This window comes from Amblyomma mixtum, chromosome 3 (assembly GCF_055824585.1).
Source record: "Amblyomma mixtum isolate Tamu chromosome 3, ASM5582458v1, whole genome shotgun sequence".
Classification (NCBI taxonomy): Eukaryota; Metazoa; Arthropoda; class Arachnida; order Ixodida; family Ixodidae; genus Amblyomma; species Amblyomma mixtum.
Genome location: NC_143014.1, coordinates 95,651,930 through 95,673,685, shown reverse-complemented (window position 1 = coordinate 95,673,685; position 21,756 = coordinate 95,651,930). Strand labels below are relative to the sequence as shown.

Genomic DNA, 21,756 nt, shown 5'->3' with positions numbered 1-21,756 from the left:
ATTGTAGGAAACGAAACTCGCCCCTTGTCACACCTTGTCGACTGCGCGGAGTAACGAAAATTAGGGTGCACACTGTAATGTCTGCCCCCCTATGGATTTTTGATGGATTTATCTGACTGTGCATTAAATGTAACGTCACATAGGTGTGCTCTAACAAGTGCCACTGGCACTTTAATGTTGTTCTTCATAACTGTACCACAATATGTTATTTCAGTCCACCTTTGCCACCTGTAGTGGCACTATAGTCAGCTTTATACAATACAAAGGTAACTAAGCTCCTAATAAGCATTCATAATTCGTCACTTGGATAAACGAGAGCAAAGAACATGTTCCTTTTTCAAGATGTTGGCTGAGTGATGCACTGTGATTGTTTTAGCATTTATACTGAGTGCCATGCTTCAGGTAAGTAGTATGCACTCACACTTGAGGCATGCAGACGTGCAATATCTTGTGTTTGTCTGAAGCAGTTTTGGTTTTTATGGCCAACCCCGCTGGAGAAGCCTAACACTGCTTAGTAAAGCGTTCCATATTTTGTTGGAGTGTTTCCGGGGAAATTATATTATAGCCCAGTATGTTTACAGGGCACCTCATATTTTATTCATTGGTTTGAAAAATTGCATTTGCTTTGACGTAGTCTTAAAGCAGTGCACTTGTTTGAGGTATCATGCAGAGTGATATTTATTTTGCATGCTCAACTGTTACAGGCATTAGGAGTTGATGTGCGACTAGTGCCGCCAAATGTTGACATGGATCTCCGATATGTTTTTAGAAGCACTGTGTTCACTCCTCTGTGTATTGTGTTGCATATATCCTAACATGCAAATTAGCATAGCGAATCCTGTGGATGCAAAAGCAGTGCTGCATATTTATGTCCTCTCTTAACAGGTTCCATTCATTTTAAAGAAAATTTGTTGCAGTTTTTGTATCTGAAAAGTTGCAACATTTTGGCAATACCTCGACTTGACCTGTTAAAGCGCAGTACTGTTACTGCAGTGTGTCACCTTCCTTGTTCATCGTCTTCTGTGCGTAACAGACTGCCTGCTCTTCGTTTTTTGGTTGAGGCACAGTGGAAGTGCGAAAAGACTTAAGAATATACTGCAAAGGGCTGGTTTGATTGTTGCCTTCTGAGCCTGCAGAGTATGGTCTGAACTAAAGAAAAGAACAGTTAATTAAAATGGCCTGTTGCGAAGTGAGAATTGGGTGGAAGCAATGTCACTACTTTCACAGAGTCATTGCACTGCAGCTGGATCAGTGTTGTGTGATAAATTACTTCATTGGTTTTTGTTAAAACTGGCTAATGTATAATACTCTGTGCACCTCAGTTTTACTTAGCCTGAAAGTGCCTGAAACTGCAAAAGCCATCTTTACCGCAGCAAACACTTGGGCAATATTCAAAGCCCAAAATATGGAATATTAGTTGCATATTCCTATTCTTTTTTCAAAAACATTCGAGGCTTGTGGAGTGACTGATGTAGTGCAGACCAGGGAAAGTGACCTCCCCCTTTTTTTTACTTGCACTTACTGTGTCGCCAACACCATCAAGCCAGGTAGTGGCCAGAAAGCCATGAAATCGTGTGGAGCCCTTGATGGTCGTAACTTTTAGCTAGGAATTCACACAATTTCTGGAGTAGTGATGTCATACTTTAGCTTGAAATTGTGAATGTTGTGAGTGTTTGGGCTTGAACAAGCTACACAAGTGATGCGCAGTATTTGATAGATCCATTATCCTTGTGTAGTCTTCGAAGTATTGTTGAAGGGTAGGCATGTCTGTAAGAACATAAAATTTGACATACTTTAATGTCTTCTCTTGTTTGACCACGCAAATATACAATCCAGAAAGGAATTTAATAACTAATGGTATTTGAGCTGTACCAAGCAGTGCTAGTATGGAAACTAGCCGGTACATAGAATTGTCATTGCAAGCACAGTGCGACAGCTTAAAAGGCACAGCTTTTGTGGCCTTTTCTAACTTTTGGTATATAGTGAAGCCACAAGAAGTAGCGATTATATGAAAGTTAGTGGGCATTGTGGCATGTTAATGGTCTCGTGTTTTGCACTTCAAGCATTACACATGCCTCCTAGAGGGCCTCACATTTTTCACATAGTGGATTATTTATGGGAATGTTCCCACTAGTCTACAGTTCGGGCGGTATTTGTTGAACACCGCAGAAATTGTCATTTGATTTGATGGCTAATTTAGACAACCTTTACCTCTCTAACGTATGAAGATTGCAAGTTTGGATCTCTTTTACCTTGGGCCAGCTTGTAGCTGTCCAATTTCATACATTCTTTTGCACTTTGCTACTAGAGAAACCTTTCCTATAGCCAGTATAGCATTTGCGTTAACTGCTGCGATGTGTGCATGATGTGCACTGCACACAATTGCTGCACACTGCACAGAATCAAATGAGCAGCATGGCAGCATAGGAGCTCTAGCAATTATAAACACAAATTTTATTCATGTTCCTTTGTAATGTGTTTGCTAGTGCCCTTCAGTTATTCATGTGGTGTCTCGTCATTTAATTCCTCCATGCAGAGAATAGCGCTTGTAGCAACTTGCGCCTCATGGCTGTTAAAGCTTGGCATATTATTGTACACACGTGTGTACGTGGCCAAGTTATCATTGTTTATTTTTGCCTAGTTTGCGCTGAAACAGTTCGTAGTGTGCATTTCAGTACAGTAGTGGTGGATTTAGCAATACAGGAATAACTGCACATTTAAACATCTGTGCATGCTGCTTAGCTTGCGTCACATGAACTCTGTGAACAGTTTTCCGGCTAAAGAGATTTTTCATTTGAGGGATGTCAAGTCGCTTCTCTGGTTTTTGTGGCACTTGTTCAAATAAGAATGAATGAAAGGTCTGAGCAGAAACAGCTCTAAAGCTACAGATTATTAAAGACACACTGAGGAGAAGTTCGTCCAGTTATTGTTCTCAGCAAAAATTCATTCTCTGGCTCTTTCTGGGTATGTTGACATTTATTCAGCAGCAAAAGACACATTTATTGCGGAGAAAATTGGAATTAAAAACCTTCCCACCAGATGACTGAAACACGCACGACGGCCTTACCGAAAAGGATGGGGTGCCACCGGTTCGAAGTGAATGGCGGTGTAGCAAAACCTCTGGGACCTGCATCCCAAAATCGGTGCAACGCACACAGTTTACTTGCAAAATTGGCTGGTGATGGCACCACCTGTATTTTTTTTTAATACTTTGCTTATAAAAATCCCGTTTTCGGTGACAGTGGTCTCTCTGCAATTAGAACACTGTACCCTATCGACACAGGCCAACTTCTACTTGTTCCCAGTGTTCTTTTGTGGCTTACAGCTGTCCACTCCACAACTATGTAAAGCAGTGGATTGAAGCTGCTTACTGTTTATTGCTTTGGATCTGGAACTTGCATTGTAGTTTTTGTACAAGATGCTTCTGATGCTGATGTTTTACTGCTTATAAATTTGTTGGAAAAAACTCAGGAAAGTAGCAAAAGTAAACAAGCCGTAACTATTCAGGAACTTGAAAATGCATGAGTTGTTTCAAGTCACTCTCTCCTCCATAACTGTTTGTTGACCTGGTGGAAACACTGGCACTTAATGCAGATGGTATATTGTAAGAAAACCCACCCTTTTGTGATGAAGTAACAGTGTTGAGAACCTGGTGTATTAATGCTGACTGAGTGTCTCTGCTAAAGTTTATTTTTAGCAGCGGCTAGTTGTAGCACTTGGAGCAGTGTGGTTGAGTGCAAATACACTTCACAAAGCTAGTCATGTACACTGCGCATACTCTATTTCGTACAAAAGGTAGTGCAGTGATAGTTGTTGCACATTTTTTGCCCATTACTCTAAACAACGCTTGGAAAGCATGTTTGGCATTTCCATGTCACAAAGTACAAATGCACTCTTTAATTCATAGTCTTGCATCAAACAGACGTAACAAAGTACGTAACAAGCACTTATTGCTGCTTTATGCGGCCATTGTGCACCACCAATGCACGACAGTGCTGCAGCTGTGTACGTGAGCTCCCCTTGCAACTGTGATGTTGTGCATACTGTGAGCCAAAAAAAAAAAAATGCCTCGCAGCAGTTGTGGTGTTTAATTATTGCCTGGTTTGTGTGCACATACGTAGCTGTAATTGCACTTAACAGGCACGGTGTCGGTCTCCCAACCTTAAAAATTGGCTATGTTTGTTCATCTTTTGCGGCATGTGGTCCGCTAATGAAAATGTGGAGGTACAAAGTGACTTATATATGTGCACGCAGTATGCACTGCCCAAAGGAATGTTTGCAGAAGTGTATTTAAAAGGAAATAAACTTGCTGGAACTGTTCGAACAGAATACTGTTGTTCTTCATTAATGCCAATTACTGCGAATGTCAATAGCCTTGCTCCTCGGTGAAATATATTTTTTTTTGGCTGCTTGTGCAAAAACTGAAGGCAACTATGGTCATGCACAATTTAGAACTATTAAGGTTGACTAGCTTCATCATTCTCATGCCGTGTTCAGGTTGCTCTCGAACACTTATTGAAAATGGTCCATTATCAACAGACACAGGGCTTTGCAAGTGTACAGGGTGCAAATGTGTTTTTCACAGCTTTGGCACCAAGCCTTAAACTGTAGTGTGCACTTGCATCGGCCAACAGTGGCAGTACATCCAATTGCAAACGGTGCGATTAAGTTTTTTTTTTCACAGGTCTAGCAGTTAAAACTTAGTAGCCTGCAGTACTAGTATGTGGTACATAGCAGTGTCTAGGAAAGGCCTTCGGATCCTAATGCATGGTGTACTGTGCGATGTCAGTGCACGTCAAAGAACCCCAGGCGGTCGAAATTTCCGGAGCCCTCCACTACGGCGTCTCTCATAGCCTTAGTCGCTTTGGGACGTTAAACCCCATAAACCAAACCAAACCCTAATGCATGGGGTCGTAAAGAAATAATGCTTACATGGGGTATTCATTTCACATTTCCCAGACAGCAATTTTAATTGTGTTCTGCTACCACATTTTACCCACTTGTTGTATGCAGCTTGTGGTAATATGTAAGCAAGACCAGCCTCCAGAAATGCAACTATACTCCATTTCATACACAAGTCAACATTGCAGAGGCTGCAGAAATAGCGTGTCCGTGAAACCATATTTCTCCGCCATGTATCATGCGTTCTTCTCGGTATGAAAACAAAGAGTGGTATAAAAAGTGCCAGCATTGAAAATCAGTTGAAGCTATGAGGCGTGCAGTGTTCAAACTCTCCAGCTATAATGTTCACTGATGGTGAACTACATTTTTAGGGGCAGACGAGCGATTCGCCCCAACAGCTGCATATTAGTGTACTGCCACATTTCTTGCTTCTCGAAAAGTTTCAGGAGAAAAATGTGGCAAGAGGTAAAATGAAATGTGTGTTCACTTCGGCTGTATGGCGAACTACCTTTGTGGTGCGGACCTACAGTGGTGGTCCAGCCATTTCAAGTTCTGGAGCAATGTTTGGACCAGAAAAATGTCCCATTTTGGAGCACCTTTGTATCAGAACGATAATCCCGGAGCAACCCGGGAGCAGCACGAATGGAATAAAGGAGTCGCAAAGAAGTTTGTTCCTAACGAGATAAGCTTCAGCCACGTGTAGCTAGGAAGAACAAAAAAAGGTGTTCACAAAAAACAGTGACAAAACACGTTATTATTGCTGGCACTGTCTTGCACGCAAGTTCTGCCAAGCGTGCTTGACTAAAAGTCTGAAGAACACGTTCACTAGAACCATTCTTTTTTTTCATGTTAAACCTGGTCATGACGAAATTTTTAATTATAAAGTGAGATTTTTCGTTACATCCAGGTTTTCGTTACGTGCAGTTTTCGTGAAATGAGTCGAAAGGACGCTGCAGAACGGAAGCCAAATTAAGAAATAAATGTTGGTGCTGTCACCTTGAAAACGTTTACAGAAAACAACATTACTCGAAAGGCATAAACGCGGAGAAACATTTCACGATTGCGCTGATAGCGTGACTGCAGCAGTAGCAGCCGCCGCCGTAGACCGACAGCGGAGGTATGTTACATGCTTCTTCCTGCATGTTCCCTCGCTCGTCTTCCCCTCGCTGTTAACCCAGGAAACGGACACCTCGCCTTCCGCTGTCGCTGCTATCGGCGCCGGAATCATGCGAGCAACCGCGTGGTAGCGATGGCCGTGCCCTGCTCGTGTCGTTTCTTTTTTGCTGTGCCCTATTTTTTCGCTGCTTTTGAACATAAACTGTTGTAACGCTACGTGGTGTGACGTTCCAAAAGAGGAAGCGCTGGAGCACGGCGCGTTGCGTCAACTGCAGCCGCTCGTTGCTATCGGCGTTCCTCTCATGTCAGTTCGTGCTTTATCGTCTCTGCCAAATTTTGATGGCTCAGCACTAACGCACAGATCGCGTAGCCAGTTCGTTACATCAAGGTCAACCGCCTCAACACCTTCGCTACGTGAAGGTCTGAAATACACGTGCTTCAATGGGGGCGGCGCTGGGGAATTCACTTCATAATATCGAGGAATTTGCTATATGGAGGTTCGTTACATCCAGGTTGAACTGTATCTCAACGCTTTGAGGAATTTTTTGCAAATTCATCAAGCTCGCAAAGTGAATCAGCAAGGCCGAAATTACCCTTGTTCCAACACAGCTTGACCTCGTTGGACCTGCTCCTAGCTTTTGTTCTTTAACCCAGAAGATACTCTTCAGGGTTGACCGACATGATGCAGCTTTTTGATGCAACCGACATGATGCGCGAACATGGAGGAAGGAAATCTCTCGCTATCCGAGCTGCACGCCAAAAAGTATGCTGGAAGTCACGAGTCTTCTTTTTGGTGCAGCAAAATGTAAATGTGTCAGAGTGACTCAAATGGCGCAACGGGGGCACCACTGCAGACCTAGCTGCGCAAACATGTGCGCTAGCTTTGGCAGCATTGACTGCTATGTGTCAAATGGAGTATACGAGGGGGTACCCAAAAGAAACCGGACTAAATTTTTTGGTCGGAAAAGCTTCTGTGGTACCGCGTTTTGCCACTAGGAGCGCATAGAACGAACATTCCAGAGTCAGTAAGCCGAGTGCCGTCGTTGAAGGAGGTCAGACTAGTTTAGGCAGTTTTTTAGAGTGACGACTGTTTTGTGTGAATGTCGTTTTTGCAATGGTTGATTTTCGTGAACAGCGTGCGCCGGTGAAATTCTGATTGTTGCTCGGAAAAAGTTGAATGGAAACTCTTGAAATATTAAGAAAGACATGCAAGGAGGATGTTATGGGGACAACTCAAGTGTTCCTGAATCGAATCCTGAATCAAAGCAACAATCATGCCAATGGAAAACTTCAAATTCACCTCGCCTCAAGAAAGCTCGTCAGGTGAAACCAAACCTCAAAACAATGCTGATTTGTTTTTTCGACGTGAGAGGAGTCGTCCATTGAGAATTTGTTCCGCAGGGTCAGACAGTTAGCCAGGCTTTCTACTTTGGATGTTTTGAAAAGATTGGGCAACAGTGTGCGGTGAAAGCGGCCAGATTTGTGGCGGTCGGGTGACTGGTTTTTCCATCATGGTAACGCCCCTGCTCACACAGCCCTGTCTCTACGACAATTTTGGACCAAAAATGGCATGACCCCTATTCCTCAACCCTCGTACTCTCCCGACCTTGCCCCGTGCTACTTTCTTTGTTTCCTAGAATGTAAAAATAGGTGAATGGAAAGCGTTTCGCTGATGTTGCTGAGGTGAAGAAAAAAACGACGGAGGCACTGTCAAGCATCACAAAAGATGAATTTAAACAATGTTTTGAAAAATGGAATGAAAGATTCGACAAGCGTATCATTGCAAGTGGGGAATACTTTGAAGGAGATTGAAGGTCTGTGCTTAAAATGTGAACAAATAAGTTCAAACAAAAATAAGTCCGGTTTCTTTTGGGTACCCCCTTGTATGTATATGTTTAGAAATGTATGCTATGTAAGCAAGACCAACCTTTAGAAAGGTTACAAGTTTATCTATTTTTTAGCCAGTGAATGAATTTCATGGTCATCTACAAAGTTGTAGGAAAGTAAAAAAAAGAAAAGTGATGCAACCTTCGAATTGTTTTTCCAAGTAACATCAATGACCAGGCTTCTGCTATCTTGCTTCATCTGAAAAACACTGGTAAGCAACCATCAACAAGATAATTTTGGAATTGTCTTGAACAGAGAAGTACAGGCTTCGGGGCCTTTGAAGCTGTGGGTCATGCAAATCTGTTTATGGCTAATGGAATTTATGGCTGCATGGCTACCGCTCGCTATTCGCAGAGCGTACAGTGCAACTGGTTATTACAATGTCAGTAATGTGTGGGCCGCACGCTGCTGTTTGCAGTCTGTGCCACATGACTAACTAGCAATCATTGAGTCTGTGATTTACGGCAGCACTTGGTGCTCGAGGGTGCGGTGCGGTTGCAGCTTGTGCATTCATATCATCCATAGTGACGCAGGAGAGTATTCGGAACATCCGAAATTCTGCGCATTGTGCACAATGCACTCCGGCTGAGGAATTTTACAAATCTGTATCATCCTGAAATTCGTATCATCGAGGTTCTACTGCACGTACTACAATAACAATCCCCACAAGGCCACATACATTTATCACCGACTGCTGGCCATGTACAGTGCAAAGGTTTCCATGAGGGAACATATTATTGAAAAGGAAAATAACTTTTGCTGTTTGATAAATGCATATTGAGTGGCAAAATAATTATCTCACCATTCGAGCATGCTTATGGGCTTACACCATGGAATATAAACTTCCTTTAAAACAGCATGCTGCTACAGCAGTGTGGTGCATGTGGACGATTTGTAACCAAGGTACTACATGCAAATGCCCACAGACCAGTATATGTAGCAGTACGGTGCAATGTTAGCACTGCCATTAAACTCCCTTCCAGTCGGTTACATTCCACGGCACACACTTTGGCACTGCACTTCGAGCCAGGAAACCTAACGAACCACACACACTTCTGACAGACTCAATGCCTCATGGAGGCAACTGAAAATTCAGGGATGAAAGCACTATGGGCTTTCAGCGTGCTTAAGTATCCTGGGATGGGATGGACAAATTTGTGTTTCGCTCCTTCAAAATCACTATGGTGCAAAAAATAAATGCCCACATTTCATATACATGTCATTTTTATTATATAAAGTATTCTGCTATACATTATTCACTTTCAATAAAACAGGAATTGCAACAAGTGACGGGAGAGGTAAGATTGGAACAATTCTACAGCTAACTTACATGTATGGGTGCCAACATTGTGAACAACTCCACTGGATTATGGGCGCTGAACAATCTGGACACCCAGTGTTCTGCAACAGGGAAAGGCTAAGCCCGCAGACAACAGCTATGTGGTTTCTGTGTGAGGCATAGAAAGACAGACTGCACACAGCATGGTGCCAACATGTCACCACTTTGGTAAAGTTTTATGTCTGCTGTATCCAAAAGCACATTCTCAGCCACTTTATGCACAGGGGGCTCTTCCTGCCTGGTTTGTTACAAAAGAGAGGGACAAACTTCCCTTTATTGAAAACAACATTATCATCACATGATCAATTTCAAAGTGAGGTCACCATCGTTCCCATCATTTAACATCCTATGCATGCAAAGTTTAAGGTCTGACTTTTGAATGAACCGACCTTGCATACACAGGCCTTAAGGCACTTTGAGGATGGTATGTTTAAGAAAAGCCCTGGGTGTGAGCTGCTGGCCAGGTGACATGATAGGATAATGAAAAGAAAACACATGAACTACACAACCGGTAAAGTATAAAAGGTTGCTTAGTAAGCACCTAAGTGTTTACCTGAACAAATATGTAGGGAGAATAAATTTTTAAATGCAAATGGGTTTTGAGTGGCACCAGATGAAAGTGAAACTTTACCTGCTGAACACATGATCAAAGGGCATGAGGGGCAGGAACCCTTGCTAAATGCTTCACATAAATGCAGAAATTTTTCACCACGCAAAGTAACTGACCAATATACTGCAACAAGTAAACACGCAATGCTTCTTCACAAGTAATGTTCTGAAGTCATCTTTTTCACAAAACAGTGGCCAAAGAAAACAATTACATAAAAGTAGTTCTGAAAATTTCAATCAACGTAGAATGCACTGCAAAATCAAGAACACCCGTAAAATGTTGGCTTCTGCCCACAGCCAGCAGTGCATTTCATATTTTGCATTATTTAGGAAGCCTAAATAAATAACAGAATCAAATGAATGCATGACACGCAAGCACGTAATCACTGAGCAACTTCAATCAAATATTACAAAGGATGGTAACTCAAAAGAAAACTTGCATTACTGACATATCAGGTAGCTGGAAATAATAAGACAATATATATTTGTATATACCGTTCTGCAATATCTCCACTACTTCACTGCATTCCTCAATGCAATGCTAAAGGAAATTTGATACAGCAAAGGAAGAAAAACACTATCAAATAAACCGTCAACACGAATAGGTTGTAGTCCCCGACAAGTTTATATCAAACTGGTTTATTTTTTTGCAGTGACTGCACAGATGTTATATTGACCATTTCTGCTTGAAAACTATTCAGACCAAAAGAAAAGTATTCAAATTGTTTGCACACATAAACTTGGTTCACTGGTAGAAGTGTGCAAATGCAGGGCCTTTAACAATCTTTTTTGAAACAGGACAGGCTTTAACTCAATTCAAAACTTACAGCACAGCCCCACAAATTGATGAAAATGACCCAGTAGCTTCAGTTTCGATTGCACACAATGTGTAACTCTTTAAAGAGACATCAGCACAACATGGGAGACCCTGTATACTTTACAACAGTAAAAATGTGCCCATTATAAAAGCTACTACTTCTACTGCTGGCAATACTCGCACCATGTGGTCCGTGTTTATCTGTCAAGGTTGTAAAAAATTCTCCTGGGCAAACTACTGGCCTATTTGGTTTGGTTTGGTTTTTAGAGTCCCAAAGCGACTAAGGCTATGACAAACGCCATAGTGAAGGGCTCCGGAAATAACCACCAACCACAAGGCAACTCATGACAGCCTGCGTTTTTTGATATATAATTTAACATTGGAACTTGCTGGATTGTCCATAATCAGCGAAAAACTGCAATCGGCTGCAGCAGAATTTTCGCTGCTGCGAGTGGAACAGCCAAATTGAGAGGCTGTGCCACCTGGTGAACTGTGGGACCCACCCCAGCTAAAAACAGAGACACTGGTTACCTCACAGGTCCCCAGATGGCACAGCCTCTCAAATTGGCTGCCCTGCTTGCTGCGATGAAAATTCTGCTGTTGACGACTGCAGTTTTTCGCTGCAGTTTTTCGCTGATTCTGGCCAATTCAGGCAAGTTCCGATGTTAAATTATTTATCAAAAAACGCAGACTATCTGAGCTACCTTGTGGTCGGTAGTTGAGCCCAAGTAGGCCAGTAGTTTGTGCAGAAGAATTTTGACAACCTGGACAGATAAATACAGAAAAGGCGGTATATATGTATTATTAAACGGTGGGTTTTAAGAGTGTCAAAGCTAATGTACCATGCACTCTGCTGGATCATCAGAATTGTGCAGTCACACACTGGTGACACAGATCTAGTATGGCAAAATGCAAAATGTCACAAATTTTAAAAAATGAGCCACTTTGATTCAGCTGTGTATTTACTACTCTCAGGGATAAATTATGAACAGACGACTAACCTTTTCAAACTGTGTCCACTTTGCATTTCTAGCAAAAGGTATGTGTGGAAAGTGCAAGGTTTTCTTTTTAGCTCGCTACATTACGCACGACAGTCCAACCAAAATTTACGAAGCAATTTTTGAAACTTTAGTTTGCAGGGTGTTCCAGCTAAGCACATGTGCTCACTTGGCAACACCACGACACGAGTCCTTATGGTTACTTCAAAACAACTAAAGAAGTCGCAAACTTTCACAACAACTGGTCATAAAATCTCAACACCAAGTACAGTTTCATACTAAAAATACTAGAGGGACATTTAGCAAGGCTGTCTGCAGAAGCTACCAACACGCTGGCTAAGTTATCGCGGGAATGCTGGAAAGTACACAGATCTTAAATACAGTTCACTTGAATGTCCTTATAACATTGCGGTTTACTGATAGTTGATTTCGTACTCTGTCCACACATTTCATTCCTATCTGCAAAGCAGCTTGAAAGAGAACTTCCAGATAAGAAGCAAAGAAATCAAAACCACGGCACTTTAAGAAGTATATTGCCTAAACGTCGCAACGTATGTAATTCATGGTTCATTGCCATTTAAGCAAATCAGTAAATCTGTGTAATAAGTTAGGTTACTTATGCGCAACACCAACTGTGCCAACAGTCTGCATGTCCACCAAAGCTGCATGTGAATGAATGATGAAACTTTGATTACAGAGAAGTCAGACGCCACAAGGCCGTTCCAAGTCAACTCTCTCGAAATCCATGCACTTATCATCACATTGTTGGTGATGGAGCAGTTGCAGTGGCAAACTGCCCCTTATTTGGTATGTTAGTATGCAACTCTATGGCTATGAAATTAAATGTTAGAACCTCCTTTGCGTACAGTGACGAGCTAAGACACAGCACTTGCAGGACAACCGGTTATTTATGAGGCTCTCATTATTCAACCGCACTTTTGCCGTGTTTTGGTTATTTATGACAACAAGGCTGTTTCTTGGGCTAGTTGGCTGCTCATGATTTTGACGAAAACGTGAGCGCACAAGAAGATGGGGACATGGGAGAGACACAGGACAGGATACAGAAGACTGAAAATTCGGACGCTTGATTTTTCGGACATGCTTGATTGATTATTCGGACTTATTCACGGCACTGCGACATGGCCCATAGAGCCTATGTATAAGAGCGCCTGAAATTTCTGACGCACCACAACAGAACGCTCGATTTTTGGACCTCGTTCGCACTCAACGCTAATACCGAAGCCGCCACATAATGTGTACAGTGGAACCTCATTAATTCAAACTGCATGAGAGATCGAAAACTTGATCAAACAAAACAAAATTCAAGCTTAAAGGGTGCCTCCTAAAAAACGAGGCTGAAATTCAGAGCGAGTCGGCACATTGCGCCCGCATGGTTTTGAATTCATACTGTTCTTGAATGTCGTCCACCGCACAAACTTGAACAGTAGTCAGAGTTCGCGGAATTCATCTGTGCAGAGTCTTTCGTCCTAATACAGGAAGAAGTAGCAGTGAAGCGCGTTCCAACAGCAGTGTGTTCATCGGCGACATGCCGAGGGCAGCACAGCCAGATCAGAGCTTGTAAAAGCAGTCGCCGCGCGGCATCTGTGCACATGACGCACGGCGAAATTTAGTCGCGAGGAGCTTCAGAATGCGAAAACTCCTTCCCCCCTTTCCTCCGTCATAATGGCAATAAGTTCGTGATTTTTTCGGTCGTTTTCGTGGCCCCTAGAGGGTCCGAAAAATCAGTCCTCGACTGTATATGTTTCCGTGCCGTCAATAAAATTCACTAGCAAGTCGGTGCTTTGTCCTGGGTGTCTCATTATGCGTTTACGTTTTCGTCAAAATTTATGCCAAATTAGAGTTGAGCTGCACTCGTCTCTGCACGCGCCAATTATAATGCTATCTATTCTCTTACATAAGATGGAGCAGTTTCTATGGGCAACCGTGCTTTGCTATATTGCAAACATTACCCACCTGCTGACATCCACTTTGAGCTTGCCAAACAACGAACCACCAGGATTGTTTTTGGTCAGTTCAGACATTCAGACTGGGGTCATTAGCTAGATTTGAGAGTTTTGCTGATCATGGTAGTGATGTGATCCTAAAGTCATGCAAAGTATCACCTCTGCCATCAGAGCCCAGCTTTGGCTTTCGCTTCCCGTTTTTGTAGTTGTTCAGCACAAGCCTTCACACAAGTGAAATTTCTGTGGAGATAACCTACATTGACTGGAAGCTGAAACTAGATGAAGAACCTGAAAGGACTAAAGGCTGTTTTGAGGCTAGGACACTGCATTGGAAGAAAAGATGAAACTCTTGAAACAACAGGGGAAGCGGTTAACAATGAAGTAACTCTGTACAGACCCTTTCTATCCTTGTACAACAAACTATACAAGTTGCAACTATACATATATATAATATATATATATATATATATATTTGTGTACATAACAAGACTGAACTTGTGTCCATATGGCTCACATCAACAGGCATTAAGAGAACGGCAACTTGAAGTTCCAGAAACACGAAATTACATTACAAAGACCTACACTGACATTCCGCAACTATTCATAAACCTCCCTATACTTGCAATCCAAATTCGCAAGTGAAATCTGGCTGTAATCAGTACTAGTGCTGCACAATACTGCGCGCAGCCTAAGTGTCATTTCAGCAGGAGTACAGACATTTCTGAATGTTAGTAATAACATCACAGTAGTTCAGTTTTCCAAACCTCGTTCATACAACAAAAACAGCCTTTCGCACAGCTGGTTGCTGTGTACCACAACAGAGTAAGTGGTAGACACCACTGAGCGATTAGCTCTAAAATATCGCATTTACTCGCGCAATGAACCCACTTTTTTTTCGAGAAAAGTTGACATCAATTTGGGGGAGGGATCATTACGTGGGAGGGGGGGGAGCTTCAAGAGAGTTTTTTGCGACAGTCGAAATTTTACCTAATACCTTCGTCCATTCGGTTTTGTCATCAACAAAAAACGCGCTTAGTCGCTTTCGTGCCACAGGCATTTAGCATCGTTTGCGTTGAAAGGAGATGTATGCTGTGTCATGGTGCGATCTGACAATTTGTGATAGTCTACGGCACTGGCCAATCGCAGCCAATAAAGCGAACATGCTTAATATCGGCACTGAAGGACAGGTGCACATTTTTTACGCGAGGTTAAGAAAACCCACCTGATGGTTGCGAGTGTGTAATGCGAATGCTTAAGCGTTCGCTGTGGTGTGAGAAGCGTTAGGCATTTTTGCTCCCGATCTCAAAGCTTGCCAAATTGCTTGGGGGTCTGCAGGTGCCGATTCCTCCATAGCATTTCAGTGTAGAGGATGTTTTATAGCATTCTGATTTCATCCGCTATGCTCCTCTCCAATGCTCAAGTGCTCGCCGGCTTTCTAAGCATATGCTGGCGCAGCTGGGTGTGCAGCAGCATGCCAAGCAAGCCACTGCCGCCAGTGCTCTGCGAAGTTTGCCAAATGCACCACTATCCCGCAGGAGCTCTTGTCAAAAGGTAAACGGCGCGCAGCATCTTGGCACGCTGCCAAGGAGGAATGTGCTAAGAAAAACAAAAGCTTAAAAACGAACGAAAATTCTCAACAACAAAAGTGGGGGTGGGTTCATTATGCAGGTAAATGCGGTAATTGGGGATCCTGCATGCAATCTGCCTTTTTCGAGCAGAGTAGCAGGAACACCCTTGGAAAACATGACGAAATCGATGGCAAAAAGTAAACAGCGGTGCATGTGACACTCTACTGGAGAAAACATGTCCAGCAAACATGCCAACAAGGTTAACAGCTAGCAGATAGCCTGTCCTGACAATGAAAGAGGCATCTGAGAAGTGCTCACTAGTCAAACAGCCACTGGTGAGCAATGCCATTCGGACATCCCAGAGCTTGCACGAGGCACCAGCACTTATTCCAACTAAAGTCAGCCACTCATGTGGAGCCGTGGGGATCTTCCTCAATCAGTGGCCGTGTGTCATCACAGCTGACCACACTGTCTGCCGCCGCCACAGGCAGAGGCGTCCGGCTAGTCCCTTCTGACTGCACCGAAGTTGTAGAGACTTTTCGCCTGGATGTCGTGGCAGTGTGGACACCCAAGACAAGGCTGCTGTCACCATGCACTGCTGTGGCAAGTGCTTCCTCCGATGACCCTGTCTCATGAGATGTGATCGACGGTGTTGGAGGAGATGGCGGCCGGCGGCGATGACGTCGCAGGCGGCGCGTGCGACGCTGGGTGCCTCGTCCACAGAAAGTGCCCAGGTCGTTTTGTGTTCCTCCTGGGCCATACACTATCACGCCATCAGCTGGCACATGATACCTGCAATAAAAATGACACAGTGCTGTGCCTCAATTCCGGCTAAGAAGGGTCAGGAAGATGACAGCATGTCCGAGAAATGACTGTGCACATTTCTAAAATTTTGCTGCCTTTGTCACATAGCTGTAATAGACAGGAGCTCAAAATGCCTCCGGAGAGGGGTTCTGGGCCATGATGGCACTTCAAAATGAACAAATTGCATAAAACTCACTATTACAGAACTTGACCACGTTAGAATCGGGTGTGCAAATACAGCACATTCTCGTTAATTCAAACTTCAAGGGACCAGAGATTTCTGTTTGAATTATCAGAAGTGCACTTAATATAATCTAAGACTGAATGCTATTTGCTGTATCGATATCTATGCACACAAATAGTATTTTGAAACTATTTCTCTATGCAAATGTAGCTAAATGCTTTAGTACAACATAAAATATGGGTGAAAGGCAGTGATAAGTTGGTTTACTCAAGTGTGGCCGAAAAAAGGTATCAATAATGCTCTGGTTTCTCAACAGCCCTCCAGGGGCAAAAAAAGGTCCAAATCATTCAAAGGTTGAAAAGTCGAATAGGCTACAAAGAAAACTCCCTGAAACTGTTTTGCACTGCAGCAAATTTAACTGATAAAAAAATGGGCAGCGGTCGTCTCCTTTTAAGTGAAAAACTATGCAGCAATGACGGTTTTTCACAATTCAGTCATTTTTAAGTGTACGCCTACTGTTGGGAATACTGCTCCAAAACAGTAAGGCCTTCCGCGGCCTCCTTCACAGGTGTGACGCAATAGCGGTCAGGGTTCTACCCAGAAAATTTTGAGAAGTGGACATTTGACGAAAAGGGGAGGGGGGAGGGGTTCACACCAAATAATGACAACACAGCAGACGTTTCAGCGCAATCAAGCAATGCAAACTAGACTTTATTTCTAACTTTATTTCTAACTTTATTTCTAGACTTTATTGTCATAAAATGTCCCACAGGACATGCAATGTTGGTGGCATTCAGAGGTAATGCACTTTCACCGTTGAGATGCGGTACAAGGTTGCCCAGCACATCAATCATGGACAGGAATTTCACTCTTAAAGGTGCAGTGAAGAGGAATCTGAACTAGTATTTTTGCAGCGGGAACTCGATCTACACATTCCCAGCATTCTTAGAAACTTCGACTTATTGCCCTGTGTGGCAGATTTCCCCAATTAAATCGGATTAACGTCTGGCTCCCGCCTTTATATTTTTAACTCTCCCCGTACGGTGGGCGGAGTCGACCAACGCGTGGAGTGCCTTTAAGCCAGCTCCGTGGAGACGTTGCTTTCGCTTTATTCTGTTTTTTAGGTTTCCGTGAATAAATAGTTTCATTCGCAGATAATATAGCCACAAAATAAGCCCGCAGAAATAAAAATATGCTCAGACTATTTGCTTCTACGGATTACTACGTATTACTCCGCCGATGGCAGAGCGGCAAGCTGCCACGGGACTGGGTGAAAGGCACTCCACGCGTTGCTTGACTCTGCCCACCGTACGGAGAGAATTAAAAAAAAAAAAAGGTGGGAGCCGGACGTTAATTCGATTTAATTAAGGAAATCGGCCACACAGGGCAATAAGTCACAGTTTCTAAGAATGCTCGGAACGTGTAGACTGAGTTCCCGCGGCAAAAAGACGAGTTCAGATTCCTCTTCACTGCACCTTTAATTCCCCACTGAAAATGTATCTGCAGTGGATGAACAGCTGCTCCACTGTTATGCAGTCAGTTGTTTCGTTGAACATAAGAGCATGATGCTCACTCTGCCAAAGTTCATGTGGATTTCATCTTCAATAACACCCGACAAGCACGTGACCACCTCCTGAATAGATCTCTGGCTACAGTACGTAGCGTTCTTTCCGGCTGTTATCTGTGTTTTCACACCAGGTCCAAGCAGGGAGAGCAGACCGAGAAGCGGCTCGAAGTTCGTTGTGTGCGGTATCTTGTGTTTGCACAGGCAATACATAGATGCAAATGCGTGCCTCATGGTGCTACGAGAGATCGAGCACTGCGCTTTTTCAAGTGGTGACACGGCTACCTTGCCGTGCGCTTCAAGGGCAACAGCGTCACGGTGGGACTGGCAGGCTTCATGTTCGCGAACACTTTCGAGCCGGATCCTTTTGCATGGCTCTTCGTTCCACACAGGTTTCTCGAAAGGCCTCTTATTGTATTTTATGCACACCTTGCAAAACATCCCACCTTCGATGTTGTCGTAGAAAAGCCAAGGGCAGTTAAGAATCCAAGATGCACTGAAGACTGATGCACGCTTGCTGTCTTTGCCAGTATTTTGAGCACTGCATGTTTGAGCACTTCAAGGCTTGAGGTCGAACCGTCTTCATCATGTGTACTCAATTTCAGTCTCTTCGACACGGGAGATGTCCGGGGCTCAACAGCGTCCACATCGGGTGCCGCAGGCTGCGTATGTTGTTCTTTGGCATCACCGATAACTTTTTCGGTTACTTTCTTAGAAAAAAAGATGACAGAACGGATGGCTGCGCAGCTTTTCTTTTCGGACCCATCTCCAGCGCATGGCATGACTCCAAATCACTTGTTGGCTTTGCCTACACCCCAACACCTCACTAGCGCTAGAGTGCATGAGGTTTACCTTGGCTCCTGGCCTCTACCGAATGCGGGATGTTCAGTGGCGCCACAACATGGTGAAAAACGGAATGCTCTGAAAGCGTAAATGCATGTAAATGCGACAGCGCCTAATTATAATACCCCTGTCACATTAGCAAATTTAATGTCATTCTAAATGAATGACATTAGCACCTAATGTCGCCAATCGACTGCTACACGGGAACATGTAATGTCATTAGGTTGGAATGACATTCGCCATCGAATGAGTTAGGGGAACTCATACGCATTCGATCTCAAACCGAACGCATACTCTGCACACCAGACACGCAGCAGAAACAAGCGACGCGAAAAGATAATGAGCACACTGCCAAACTTCGCAAGTGTACTTATTTAGTTATGCTAAAAAAAGTTAATGCTCATGTGATTCTGTTCACACTAGAGGATGTCATGGATAGCTATTACTCTCGGTCTCAGCAGCAGCCGAGCGTGAAACAGAGTCTTTCCCGTAACTGTCGGTCATTTTGGTTGCGTGTTTCTTGCTGGTTGGCGTGCCGTGTTCGTTAAGCTCGAAAGTACTTCAAGACATAACTGAGCAGTTCACCTTTTAGAAGTCATTTCCATGCTCCGCGCATGTCAGCCATTTTGTTCATTTACATTTATTGAATTTGTGGTTGACTTTGTACTTGGCTTGGCTTTTGATGGCTAAAGTGGTGCCAAATGGCCGGAAATAATATTTTAAGCTTATAATACTGCACACAAATGTTCTCACCCGCGTTTGAAACACTGCACAACAATTTCAAACATATTTTATACACGCTGATGCCTTTCAGTTGTGCTATTTTTTTTTTCACTGATCATTATTTTCGAATGACATTATTTTTTTCCGTGTAGCGCCGAAAGAGACCAAATGACATTCGATGCATCGAATGCCATTAGCTTCGAATGTCATTAAATTTGCTAGTGTGACAGGGGTATAAAAGAGTAATATTAAATTTTAATATAACATTACATATATTTTTTTGAGTGCTAATATTGCACGAAAAGAAAAATGCAGCTTTCCAGAAACATAATGATGAAATCAAGTAAAAGACAGCGGCGGCCACACTGGCCACATTGAGAATAGATGACGACAACAGGAGCTCTGCGAGCAGCACGATCGGTATCAGCATGCTGAAAGCGCAGGTCACATATTGCGATCGTCCACGACTCCGCCTTTACCACCAACTATCTGGCCTGCGTTTCTGGTTCATGAGCATGTACGAACAGCGCACTTGTGTGAACTAGAATGCGCCTGTGGAAGCCGGTGCCTTGCGCTCGTAGCTTCCCCTGCATAGTCACCGAAAATTGTGGCTGAGTTTAGCAAGCTTGAAGCCCGAGATGAGGGCGGTGGTGGGCGGGTGGCCGGAGATTCCACGGAACCTAGTTTGAGAACACCTGTGCTATGTGAATGTTGAAAATAGTGCAATCGAACTTTTATTGCCCAGTGATGACAGCAACCAGTAGAACTTCACCCGTGCTCACGGTCTAAGAGCAGTCGCTCAATGATTAAACTGAGTGCAGGTTTGTTAAATGCAATCAATGATGTGCATAGTAGACTTATTTCCCAGGTGCTGCAAAACTACAAAGTAGGGAAGTCCAGCAGCAATGACTATTTTAGGATATTGTTTATAACAGCTGATTTTTAAATTTTTATTTCCTTTAGCAGAAATCAAAAACATGGCTCACTAATATTTCTCATGGTCCCCACAGCAACCAAGATGATGGTGGTATGTTTTCTTCTTTGTAGTGATGCACAAGACATTACTATACACAGGTCACCATGCGGTGTTTGCCTACGACCGTAATAATTTATAATCTCATTTTTCTCTAATGCTGTTTCAGTTTAAATAGCTCTATGACATCAAAGTTGCATTTAGGTCACATGAGGCATGCAAAAATTGCAATATAATCACTGCTTCTTCATTCGTTGTCATTCCAGATACTGAAGCAGCTGCCTTTAGCACCTCAGTAAATTAAAACAACAAAGCAGCGATTCCATCGCAGCTTTTTCACGCCTTGCGTGACCTATGCCCAACTTTGATGTCACAGCCATCATTACGCTGTTGAAATCAAAACAGCATAAGAGAAATTTGATTATAAATTATTCAGGGGTCGTAAGCAATGTATGGTAATCAATGTATACTAATGCCTTACACATCATTACAAAGAAGAAAACATGACCCAACAATTAAGTGCCTATACTCCCTTAACCGCTTGAGCTACATTTTTTTTAAACTTCTGTAGTGGTATGGCACTATACAATGGGTACTTTCTGGCAAGAATTTTCTGCAAAGCTGCTAAGTTACAGGTATTTTCAGTAATTCAACTTGAGTTCCTGCTCACCACCATACCTCCCATTAAACACTTTACACCATTTCATTTACAGGCTCTGCAGCACTCGGGAAACACTGGAAGGTTACAACAGATACCTTGTACTGCCGCAATGCTTTGCAATTCCCTGAGTAGCAGACAATACTGGTCAAAGGAAATTCATGCAAAAGACCAAGCCCATTAATTAGATTCGGGCAGACGACAACTTACAAAGCAAAACAGTAGGCAATCAATACTGGCATATGGGGGTAAACGATATATCACATTGTTATAAAAAAATAGAATGCTCCACACCTGTGGTCACCAACGGCAACGGCATACGGTGGCGGAGGCTCTCGAAACCAGAAGTCCGGTGGGGCGCTGTCCACAAACAGTGGAGGTGAGTCCATGGGACCTTCAGCAGCAGCAGCCTGTTGCTGTGCCAACCGCAATGCGTACAGCCGGCACGAGCAGCTGACAGCCACCACAACAAGCAAACCACAGAACAGCGATCCAATGATGGCAGCTGTTATCATGCTGTTCCTCAAGCCTGAAAAAGTCCAAATAACCCACACCATTAATAGACCTACCACAGCAGTTTAAAAAGGTGACAAAATGTCAACATTTCACTTCTGTGCATGCTAGCCAAAAAGTAAAACATCAAAATAAATAAATGTATAACATTAGCACTGTTTATTCACAAAACTTCACAAAGAGCAGACATTAGTGATAGCAACAACCCTAAAACTATGGCTGGGGAAACCTGAATAGTAGGCAGACATTTATTTAACAGGAGGATGTCTAAATCCCCCAAACCACTTAACATAT

General features: G+C 43.2%; 1 protein-coding gene across 1 annotated transcript in view; it reads right to left on the bottom strand.

Moving 5' to 3' along the window:
• Positions 1–9,111: 9,111 nt before the first annotated feature.
• The window catches only part of LOC149351031 (uncharacterized), a 34,068-nt gene continuing 21,423 nt past the window's right edge, over positions 9,112–21,756 (bottom strand). Inside the window, exons 9-10 of the mRNA XM_089580217.1 lie at positions 21,244–21,478; positions 9,112–15,992 (exon numbers count right to left, since the gene is read on the bottom strand). Coding sequence (XP_089436343.1) covers positions 15,608–15,992; positions 21,244–21,478 — 620 coding nt within the window. The 3' untranslated portion in view covers positions 9,112–15,607. The remainder of the gene's footprint in view (positions 15,993–21,243; positions 21,479–21,756) is intronic.